This window comes from Tachysurus vachellii, chromosome 3, assembly GCF_030014155.1.
Source record: "Tachysurus vachellii isolate PV-2020 chromosome 3, HZAU_Pvac_v1, whole genome shotgun sequence".
Taxonomy (NCBI): domain Eukaryota; kingdom Metazoa; phylum Chordata; class Actinopteri; order Siluriformes; family Bagridae; genus Tachysurus; species Tachysurus vachellii.
Genome location: NC_083462.1, coordinates 5885896 through 5898371, shown reverse-complemented (window position 1 = coordinate 5898371; position 12476 = coordinate 5885896). Strand labels below are relative to the sequence as shown.

The 12476-nt window shown below is 43.6% G+C and overlaps 1 protein-coding gene across 4 annotated transcripts in view; it reads right to left on the bottom strand.

Moving 5' to 3' along the window:
• sema4ab (sema domain, immunoglobulin domain (Ig), transmembrane domain (TM) and short cytoplasmic domain, (semaphorin) 4Ab) overlaps positions 1–12476 on the bottom strand; it is a 32497-nt gene that overhangs the window by 7205 nt on the left and 12816 nt on the right. For all 4 annotated transcript variants that reach the window (XM_060865530.1, XM_060865532.1, XM_060865529.1 and 1 more), the window contains exons 3-6: positions 2832–2992; positions 2243–2302; positions 1873–1971; positions 144–249 (exon numbers count right to left, since the gene is read on the bottom strand). In XM_060865530.1, coding sequence (XP_060721513.1) covers positions 144–249; positions 1873–1971; positions 2243–2302; positions 2832–2992 — 426 coding nt within the window. The remainder of the gene's footprint in view (positions 1–143; positions 250–1872; positions 1972–2242; positions 2303–2831; positions 2993–12476) is intronic.

Sequence of the window (12476 nt, the reverse complement as noted above, 5' to 3'; positions counted from 1 at the left end):
CAGCACAAATGTAAGCCTGCCTTTTCTTCTGTCTTTTCTTTCTACCACGTTCTTTCCTTTCCCTCCCCTCCTTTCCCTACCCACTCTTTTTTTAAGTCGGTTTCATTAGGATGTGTGTAGAGAGACAGTGAGGTGAGTCTTACCCACAGTGATGGCTGTGTTTTTGTGGTAGGGGTTGTAAGGGCAGCGACCTCGACCCTCCTCTGGCTTACCGCTGGGATTCACGCCCAGTGTGAACTGCTCAGAGTTCTAACACAACACAACACAACACAACACAGCACAACTCAGTGTTCTTAAATACAACATACTGAAAATTACAAATTCTATCCATCACACAACCATATACAGTACAGTCTGTCAGTGAGACACTCACAGAGAGAGACACACACTTTTGGAGAGAGAGAAACAGACACAGCAAAAACACAGTAAGAGAAACACAGCAGAGGAAAAGAGACATTCAGAGAGACACACTCAAACAGAGAAAGACATTCAGAGAGACACAGACAGTGAGACGCAGAGACACACTCACTGAGAAAGACATTCAGAGAGACACAAACAGTGAGACGCAGAGACACACTCACTGAGAAAGACATTCAGAGAGACACACTCAAACAGAGAAACACAGAGACACACTCACTGAGAAAGACATTCAGAGAGACACACTCAAACAGAGAAACACAGAGACACACTCACTGAGAAAGACATTCAGAGAGACACACTCAAACAGAGAAACACAGACACACTCACTGAGAAAGACATTCAGAGAGACACACTCAAACAGAGAAACACAGAGACACACTCACTGAGAATGACACTCAGAGAGACACACTCAAACAGAGAAACACAGAGACACACTCACTGAGAAAGACATTCAGAGAGACACACTCAAACAGAGAAACACAGAGACACACTCACTGAGAAAGACATTCAGAGAGACACACTCAAACAGAGAAACACAGAGACACACTCACTGAGAAAGACATTCAGAGAGACACACTCAAACAGAGAAACACTGAGACACACTCACTGAGAAAGACATTCAGAGAGACACACTCAAACAGAGAAACACTGAGACACACTCACTGAGAAAGACATTCAGAGAGACACACTCAAACAGAGAAACACTGAGACACACTCACTGAGAAAGACATTCAGAGAGACACAGACAGTGAGACACAGAGACACACTCACTGAGAAAGACATTCAGAGAGACACAAACAGTGAGACGCAGAGACACACTCACTGAGAAAGACATTCAGAGAGACACAGACAGTGAGACACAGAGACACACTCACTGAGAAAGACATTCAGAGAGACACACTCAAACAGAGAAACACAGAGACACACTCACTGAGAAAGACATTCAGAGAGACACAGACAGTGAGACACAGAGACACACTCACTGAGAAAGACATTCAGAGAGACACAGACAGTGAGACACAGAGACACACTCACTGAGAAAGACATTCAGAGAGACACAGACAGTGAGACACAGAGACACACTCACTGAGAAAGACATTCAGAGAGACACAAACAGTGAGACGCAGAGACACACTCACTGAGAAAGACATTCAGAGAGACACACTCAAACAGAGAAACACAGAGACACACTCACTGAGAAAGACATTCAGAGAGACACAGACAGTGAGACACAGAGACACACTCACTGAGAAAGACATTCAGAGAGACACAAACAGTGAGACGCAGAGACACACTCACTGAGAAAGACATTCAGAGAGACACACTCAAACAGAGAAACACAGAGACACACTCACTGAGAAAGACATTCAGAGAGACACAGACAGTGAGACACAGAGACATAAACTGACAGGTTTCTGTGGGAGAGAAATAAAGAGTGTAAACTGCTCTTACAATGAAGCTGCAGCGAGGACTGAAGGCAAACGTCCCACACGCAAACATGTGTGTAGAGTTCAGAACCTGCAGCACTCGCACAAAGTTCGGACAGTCCATCTGGAGGAACAGAGAGAGAGAGAGAGAGAGAGAGAGAGAGAGAGAGAGAGAGAGAGAGAGAGAGAGAGAGACAGACAGACAGACAGACAGAGACACACAGAGACACACAGAGAGAGAGAGAGAGAGAGAGAGAGAGAGAGACACAGAGAAAGAGAGAAAGAGAGAGACACGAGTTAACTGTCATTTCTATGTGATATTGTTCTGTACTCTCTCTCTGTATAACATCTTATACTCCAAACCCTGCACTCATCTATCATCCCTCGCTTTTTACCTCATTCGTGCCCTTCATGCCACAGGCTTTCAGCTCCTCGTTTGTGGGGGACCAGTCGATCTAAAGGACGATAGAGAAAGACAGGGGCAGCTCTTAGACACACCAGACTATGTACATACACACTGATCTACTTCACTGCTTCTGTACATGTGATTATTTCTATTTTCTTTTCATTCTTTTCTTATATATCTTCTTTTCTTCCCTATGCAGGATTGATAAGAAACAGATGATCAGAGCGACAGTTTTTGTTTTGCCTAAACTTTATATGTTATACTGTGGACTACTGTGACATAGAGAAGTATTTTAATATGATATTTCTGTCCTAAATCTCAAGCGGATCAGCACAAAATTCCCCTGACATGTTTTTAGACTTGTGTTTTTTTACAGCTGAACATTTGTGTGTTTGTTGCTGACAGGAGACTTTTAGCACAGCAGTGAACAAAATTACAGGACTGACGTCTATAAAAAGGACGGCGCTTTGTAACGTGTACTAAGTGACTCAAAAGACAAACACTCCTGACTGTAAGCCTGACCTGATGACCTGTCAGTGTACACACACACACACACACACACACACACACATACACACCTTCTTGCTGAGCTGCAGGTGTCCTGTGTTGCTGATACTGAGTGACAGAATGGCGTCTCTCGCTCCCACAAACAGCGTCTCCTCGTCGTCACTCAGCAGGAGTGTGGTGGTGTTATAAACATCAGGAAGGCTGAAGACAGTAAAAGGCCGACCAGGGCTCTCTGCAACAACACACACACACACACATTAAAATTTGTGCAATTAACACTGTGTTTCTCTACAAAACTGATGCATCCAATGTGACTGAATCAGTCAGTCTTTATAATGTAGCTAAAGCAAAGACCAGGGAAATGTAAAGAGGTGTGGTCAGCAAGAGAAGGAGGTGTGGCCTCTGATGTGTATGTCTCAGTAAAGGAGGCGTGGCCTCTGATGTGCACGTCTCAGTAAAGCAAGCGTGGCCTCTGATGTGCACGTCTCAGTAAAGGAGGCGTGGCCTCTGATGTGCACGTCTCAGTAAAGGAGGCGTGGCCTCTGATGTGTATGTCTCAGTAAAGGAGGCGTGGCCTCTGATGTGCACGTCTCAGTAAAGGAGGCGTGGCCTCTGATGTGTATATCTCAGTAAAGCAAGCGTGGCCTCTGATGTGCACGTCTCAGTAAAGGAGGCGTGGCCTCTGATGTGTATGTCTCAGTAAAGGAGGTGTGGCCTGTGATGTGCATGTCTCAGTAAAGGAGGCGTGGCCTCTGATGTGTATGTCTCAGTAAAGGAGGCGTGGCCTCTGATGTGTATGTCTCAGTAAAGGAGGCGTGGCCTGTGATGTGTATGTCTCAGTAAAGGAGGCGTAGCCTCTGACGTGAACGGCTTAGTAAAGGAGGCGTGGCCTCTGATGTGTATGTCTCAGTAAAGGAGGCGTGGCCTCTGGCTTTTGTATAAACTATAAACTCTGTATTTAATCGGCTCACGGAACGAGGAAGAAAGATTGGTTTTGTAGATAAAATAAAATCCAAATGATTAATGTTCCTAATTATACGTGAACATGAGGCAATACGGACAACGGTTGCTATAGTTACCTGGTACCCAGAAACAATTCTGAGGAATTTCCTCTCTGTAAACACACAGGAAATCGTCTCATCTCGCCTGTTGGTTCTGCCTGTGTATTAACACCTCTAGTAGCTTTACTGACTCATTAGTGACGCACAAGGTGTCTCTGCTGAGGTAACAGGATTTTTCAGCTCTATTTGTAGCACATGGTGCAACAGAGTTCTGAGAAGGGGTTTATTATTAACTTTAGTCTTTGAAACCACAGAAGCACGTCCAGTGAATACACACACACACACACACACACACACGTATCACACACACTGTTGTGCACAGAGAGCACATGTGGTTTTATCAGCAAACAAGAACATCGTTGAGTTTAAAGCAACCTGCTGGGGAAAAAACCCCACAAGACTAATAATGTACTTGTGAGAAACTTCAGTCCCCTGAAGTACAACTGTGTGTGTGCGTGTGTGTGTGTGTGTGTATGTGTGTGTGCGCGCACAAGTGTAACTTCTCCAAATATAGTACTGAAACAAACTATGAGCTCAAGTACATTATGAGTACATAAATATAAACGTAAAGTACAGCAACATAAGTGTGTGTGTGTGTGTGTATAAACAGATTACTTCCTGGGTCACTTGGTCTTGGTCAGTGGGTAAAGAACACTCATACACTCCACAATTCTAACCTGACAATTCTTTAAAGCCCAGTTAGCTTATTTCCTGTTATGTGTTGCTATGGAAACAACACCTCGTTAGCACGACTGCATTGATTATGAACCCGTCGTTCATGTTACAGCTGTAGCTACAACCCGAGCTGCTAAAAATAAAATAAAAATAAATATAGCTTCAGATTTGAGAATTTATCAGCGCTGTGGTGGAAATGTGCGAAGTTCAGTTGTTCTTTCTGCAAACTTCGACAGCGCTTTAACTGTCGAGCAAAAAGAGCGTTGGTGATATCTGCCTCAGGTGATGTGACGAGTGACAAAGTGATTACGCTTTTTTCCTTCATGTCATTAATGTTTTTTGTCCAGTAAAAACACACACACACACACACACACACACATTAGTGACCCTTACAAGTAAGGTGAGTCGAGCTTTCTTTCATTCGCCTTTCTGAACACAGCAAAAAAAAAAAAAAACAGGAAGCAGAAATAACCTGATGCTGCACCTCACGTGCAGTCCAGCCCGAGGTGGACAAGTCGAAAACGCACGAAATGCCACAGTCACGCTTTTTAAGCATTTAGCTGAAATGCTTGTGCTGAGACTTTAAAATAAACTTCAGCATTTTTCAACCACATGTGCAGCGTGTGTCATTACTACAGACGTGCGAAACAAACGTTTCATCCCAAGTCCACAACTCTGCAACAAATAAGAGTTAAAAACTCATTAAATGTGTGTGAAGGTTTTGTTTTTTAATATTTGATCATTTTTATTCATAGAAATAGAAAATAAAAGCAAGAAACTAGCTACAAAAGATTACGATGAGAATCTTCCTCGGCTGCGGTGAGAGGATTCGACTCGTCTGATGTTCGTACTGTAGAGTAAATAGTGTGCAGTGGAAGTGTACAGTGTGTAGTATATAGTCATTTGGGATGCAGCTAGAAAGTGGAATAGTGTGTTTATAATACAGGGAATAAATCCATGCGACACAGTTTACTCCTGTCCTCCTGTCAACGTCTCAGAGCGACGGTGAGAGCAGCTCTCGCAGGTTAACGGAGCAGAGACGTGGAGGGCTGCAGAAAGGACACACTGACAAATAAAAGGGGAAAGGTTTCTGTTTGCGGCTGCGTGGCTTTCGAGCAGATGTGCATCAAGAAACCCTCTGTGTGACAGCGTGAGACTTGTGTCTGTCTGCGCTGCTCGAATCTTTTTTCAGCTAGTCGCTAATTTAAGTCTTTGAATATACAATAAGTTAATTTAAACTGTCTCGATCTCCTGCAGTGCAACTAAAGCCAACATAATGACCTGCCTGTGTGTGTGTGCGCGCGTGTGTGTGTGTGTTCGCAAGAGTTTACTACATGATATATAATGGCACATCAATACAGCCTGAACTGTAAGTTTACGTTTAAGTGAATTTTTTTCTTTTCTTTCTTTCTTTCTTTCTTTCTTTTTTTTTTTAAATAATAAAAAAAAAATACCTTGCATATTGACTCATATGGCAAAAGGCTTGAGAAGTATAATAATGATAATAAGCCTAAATCAAAGATAAAGGGCTGCTTTACGGTCTGAAATTGATGCGTTAAACAAATTAAAAACAAATAAAAATTAAAAAGAAAGAAAGAAAGAAAGAAAGAAAGAAAGAAAGAAAAAAAAAAGAAAGACATACCAATATTGACTGAAAACATGCTGTATGTATGTGTATAGAAAAATCGTAAAAATCATCTCAATTTTCATCCAAACAAAAATGTTCTGCATTACATGTTCATTTTTTATTTTATTTGAGAAAAACCTCAGATTTCTGCAGTACTACAGCTCTGTCCTATGGGTCAGTTTATTTACTTGCAAATTTGATTCGCGTATTTAATGCATTTCCTCTCGACGAGTGGATTCAGAGTCGGACGTTTGTCAGTGGTGTTCACCTACTGTAGAAGTGTGTGCTTCCGTAGTCTTGAGTCATGTTGCTTAATTCACTAAATAAAGTGCACTGTGTGGTTTCCCCCCTGAAAAAAAACACATGTGAAGTGAAACACAACAAAACTCAGCCACTTCTCATGGTATGGTGTTGTTCAAGAAACGACTATGTTGTGCAACCTGAGAGCTTCACGCATGAGGGAGGAGAAAATTCCTGCTGGAACCTGCACGCACACACACACACACACACACACACACACACACACACACACACACACACAACAAATAAACCAGAGGGCAAACTGTGTGTAAACACACACACAGCAGTGAAGATCTGTGAGCAGTACGCGTGTGTGCGCGTGTGTGGGGTGGGGGGGTGGGTGGTGTAATAAAGTCATAACAAAACCATAAACTTTTACTCTTTTCTTCATGATCGCACTGACTTTTACTTTTACTTCCTGTTCCTGGAGTATATAGTAATAATGATACCATTATTACCACGAGCATCGCTTTAACTTAAATACTCCATGTTCATGAACTACATTAATAGACGGGATCTTTTTGAGGATCGTTTCAGGATTTACACCTGAGAAAGAAAACAAAATCTGTTTCTTTAGAGATCCTCAGAAACTTCACCTGGATCTGAAGAACCTGTTTGTTTTATTTAGAAACTCTAAACTGCTACATTTTCTATGCAAATGCTAACCCTCTTACGCCCTTAGCAAGATTGCTAAAACACATAAAACACCCTGTATTTCTCTATAAAGTCTGTATTCATACAGTTTATTTACATGTGTGAACAATAGTAGGGTCTAAACTAAAATAAATGCCACACTGTAGCTTACAAAACACTGTAAACACTCAGAAAAGGAACAAAATGGGACTCTGGAAACATAAAACCCCTTTGTCATGTGTTCATATATAAATCTGGGGAAATAATGACACTGAAAAACATAAAGCCTCAGGGAGGGAGCGTAGGGACACGAGGGAGCGTAGGGACACGAGGGAGCGTAGGGACACCGGGGAAGCGCAGGGACACGAGGGAGCGCAGGGACACGAGGGAGCGCAGGGACACGAGGGAGCGCAGGGACACGAGGGAGCGTAGGGACACCGGGGAAGCGCAGGGACACCGGGGAAGCGCAGGGACACCGGGGAAGCGCAGGGACACCGGGGAAACGTAGGGACACGAGGGAGCGTAGGGACCCGAGGGAGCGTAGGGACACGAGGGAGCGTAGGGACACGAGGGAGCGTAGGGACACCGGGGAAGCGCAGGGACACGAGGGAGCGTAGGGACCCCGGGGGAAGCGCAGGGACACGAGGGAGCGTAGGGACACCGGGGGGAGCGTAGGGACACCGGGGGAAGCGTAGGGACACCGGGGGAAGCGTAGGGACACCGGGGGAAGCGTAGGGACACCGGGGGAAGCGTAGGGACACCGGGGGAAGCGTAGGGACACCAGGGGAAGCGTAGGGACACCGGGGGAAGCGTAGGGACACCGGGGGAAGCGTAGGGAAACAAAACTACAGAAAATATCTGGTCCTGCTTATCTGGAGTACCTGATATGAGCAGCAAGGCATTTTTCAGAATGTAGATGTGAAACTCGACACATTAATGAGGAAATGAGGCACCGAGGCAAAAGAGGGGGACAGAAAGGAGAAAGACAATGAGCTGCCTGAAGGAGCTGTAGACGATTCTGCAGACAAACTCATATTCTAACAGTCCATGTACACAGATTAGATTAGAAACAATCATTTCTTTGCACTGAAGCTCCGGTTCTCTCGGTGGAACAGACAACTGTTTGTGTCTTCAAACAAACAATTCAACAACTGTCTCTTGTTTCTGTACAAATTACTGCAGAAACACACCACATGACTGAAAGGTTCCGGTTATATTCATGAGAAAGTGAGGTTTGGTGAGCAGACATGCAGCTGCACAACATCAGATCGCAATCACGATGTTTATCTAATAGCCGAGCGACGCTAACACACGGCATTAAGCTAGAACACAACGCTAAGTGTTTGAACTGACATGAAGTGAATTAACGTTAAGGCAAACACCTTTTCTCTCTCTTGCCCCTTTTCCATCAAAAAGAACCCGGTGCTGGTTCAGAGCTAACACTGGTGCTGGTTCAAAGTTGGTTCCACTGGCGAACCTTCTAAGAACCGGTTTGTCTTTCCACCGGCTAGAGAGCATCACAGTGCCGAGTCTGACGTCACTGTATACGTGTCACGTGTCCCAGCAACGTTATCGCAGCAGCGGCAAACACAAACACAACATCAACAATGGCGGATGTTGCTTTACTGTTAATGCTCATGGCTTTGTGAACCTACATTAACACCCAAACGCGACGAAGACGACGTGTACGTGCAGCTCCATGTAATCTGTATAAACGGAGGTTGTAATCGAGAAAGTACATAACGTTATTTTATCATTAACACGGAAAATTTAGCCTTAGCATGTAGCTACTTACTATCATGTGTGATGATAATGTATCATATTGCAGTAAAGTAAAAGTGTATTAAACATTAGTATACTTAAGGTACATTATCAAATGCGCTAACAGTAGCTCCGCCCACAAGCGGTCCTTATGTCTAGACCAGCAACGTTTTGGTGCTACTTAAGAACCACTTTTCCTGGTTCAGCGCCGGTGCTTCGGCTGTCGAAAAAGAAAGAACTGGTTCTATATTAGGCTCTGGCTCCGAACCAGCACTCAAACTGCCTCGGTGGAAAAGGGGCATCTGAGGCAGCACAATAGCTGAACCAGTAAAAACGACACCAAGACATAAACTTTAGCATTTGCACTCAACGGTATCAATTTGGTTCAATGTAAATTTCCTCACACATCACCACAAAATGTAGATTTGCAAAAATCCAGATTTTAGATGCAGATGAAACCTCCCTGACAAGGCGTGTGGAAGATCTTGACAGGAACCAGACTGGAACGAGAAGCTTACACAAGTTAATGTCATGCGATACTTCCTCATTTGTCTTCTTCCCCCAAAGTGAACAGTGAAGCAAGTCCTTCTGACTTTCCCCGCGTCACAATTACAGTATTCGTGCGATGATTGGTTTAAAGAGGTTCCAGCTGCTGAAGCTCTGCTTGAGTGATCAGAAGCACGTAGAGGTCTACTGGTGATGCTGAACGATGAATACGACCATCTCATTCATATCCTGTTAAAGAAATGATCACGTTCTCTCCAGCCGTATAAATAACAACAATTTATTTTCACCTTTGAAATTCGTGCAAGGTTTTTATTAGCACGATTGTTCGAGCACGTTATCGTTGCTATAGTAACCGACACGGACGGTCGAACGGCAGACGCGCCGCAAGATGCAACGGATTTTAAGGCACTGATTAACAAGGAAAAGGAGAAGTTTATTTAATATGTTTAGGAAGAGTTTATAATCTGTAAGAGAGTTTGTAAGTTTTCAGGACAGATTTTGAATAAAACCGAACAACGATCGTCACCTACAGTACTGATGAGACGGTTTTTGAGGCCTAATTTTTTAGCTGAACTAATCGAGCTCTCCTCAACACGTCCTTATTACACAGAAGATGTGAAGGTGTTGTGTTGTGGCGTTAATGAACCAGTGAGCATAGTGTCAGGTCATGTTAACCCCCAGAGGAACACAGAGCTCACGGCAATCAGCACCAACCTGCTGTGAAGGTTCACACCTCACTGTGACGCTTCTGACTCCACACTACAAACAGAGGACTTCTGCATCACAAGTAGGGGTCAGGATGCATGAAGGGTTTAATGAGGTTTGTTGTGGTCGTTTTTGTGGCTGCAAAACACGACACACCACCGACTAATGGTCAGGATTTCAACATCTGCTTTAGATTCAACAGAGTTTTTGATGATTTGTGATGAAGCCTGTGATGAGGTCATGCTGAGGAGAGGAACAGCTGCACCATCAGGACAACAGACATGGAGCTGAAGGACAACCTGTAAAGGGTTCAGAGGAAAAACTGAGAGAGAGAGAGAGAGCTAGAGAGCTAGGAGAGAGCGAGAGAGAGAGAGAGAGAGAGAGAGAGAGAGAGAGAGAGAGAGTGAGAGAGAGTGAGAGCGAGAGAGCTAGGAGAGAGCGAGAGAGAGAGAGAGAGAGAGAGAGAGAGAGAGTGAGAGAGAGTGAGAGAGAGTGAGAGCGAGAGAGCGAGAGAGAGAGAGAGCTAGAGAGCTAGAGAGCTAGGAGAGAGCGAGAGAGAGAGAGAGAGACACAAGGTAAGAGAAAGAGTGAAAGAGAAAGATAGATAAAGAGAAAAGGACAAATAGAGGGATCGAGACAGACAGACAGAGGACACTAAGAAACTTTATGAAACCATTTTGCAGAACAAGCCATCTACTGAATGAAAACACACACACACACACACACACACACACACTACTTATCCATCTGCCTCTGCAGAACAAACCTTCTATTCATTAAAAAAAGCCACAAAAAAGAAACAAAACAACTTTTCCCCCCGAGTCAGCAGTTTCATGGCTCTGCCTTTTCTCTTTTCACCCAAATAATCAGAAGAGGGTCAGTGAAGGTTCCTCCTCTGAACACCACTGAATTTCACCCCTACATCAACCACATCATACACAACACTGAGCACTAATCCACTACTCCAACAGGAGAGAGAGGGAGAGAGGGAGAGAGGGAGGGAAAGAGAAAGAGAGAGAGGGAGAGAGAGAGAGGGAGAGAGAGGCAGACAGAGAGAGGCAGACAGAGAGAGACAGGAAGAGAGAGACAGAGACAGAGAGAGACAGACAGAGAGAGGCAGACAGAGAGAGGCAGACAGAGAGAGAGACAGAGAGAGAGACAGGGAGAGACAGAGAGACAGACAGAGATATAAAGTGTATGGATGTTGCGTATGAAAGCCTGGCTGTCGTTGATTATTTCCTAGCCCTGAGCTCCTGAAAGTTGTGTATGTTCTATGTTCTATACAATCCTGCTGCATGTCCTTACAAAACAAACCCAACATCTGAAACTCCTGCTCCTGATTCCTCATGTGCACCACACAAAGTCTTTGTTTCCAGTCAGTTTACAAAAAGGGGAAATGTGATTTGGAAGTCAGACAGAAACCACCGTAATGTGAGACGCTGCTCGGCTCCTGTGATGCTGCACAAAGGCGCCGTTCATTTCATTACAGCGTGAAAAGTCCTTAAGTTTATAAAGAGACATCAGTTCTTTACATCTAAAGACGCTAAAGACGATGAACTGTTCCACTTCTTCACTCCATCACCACAAACTTCATGTTCAAAATATATGTAACTGACTGGAGACGGTGGAGCTGATGGTTAAATGACTTAAATATTCTATATTTTTCATATATAAAAATATTTTAAATAAGAATTATTATTCAGATAAAGAAATAAAATAGAAAAAAAACATTTCTATTAATTACATTTTTTACATGTATTATTTAGATCTTATTAAAATGCGACAACAATTATGATGGACGTTTGTGAGCAAACCGAGTATCAGAGAAATGCCATGAGAAGATTTATCATGTCAGTGTAGCAGTTCTCTAAATAATAATAATAATAATAATAATAATAATAATAATAATAATAATAATAATAATAAATCAATCCTGGACTGAAATGATGAGCAGTTTAACAGAAACATTTCTCAGATCACTGAGTGACTCAGATCACTTCTTCTAAACAAGAAGTTCAGCTCAAGTTCTTTTCACTTCGTTTTTCAAGTTTATTTTAATCCTTATCAGGAAGGTATCGTGGCTTGATAGCGAACAACGTCGGGGGTTTAATAGCGAACAACGTCGGGGGTTTAATAGCGAACAACGTCGGGGGTTTAATAGCGAACAACGTCGGGGGTTTAATAGCGAACAAAGTCGGGGGTTTAATAGCGAACAACGTCGGGGGTTTAATAGCGAACAACGTCGGGGGTTTAATAGCGAACAACGTCGGGGGTTTAATAGCGAACAACGTCGGGGGTTTAATAGCGAACAACGTCGGGGGTTTAATAGCGAACAACGTCGGGGGTTTAATAGCGAACTACATCGGGGGTTTAATAGCGAACTACATCGGGGGTTTAATAGCGAACTACGTCGGGGGTTTAATAGCGAACTACGTCGGGGGTTTAAT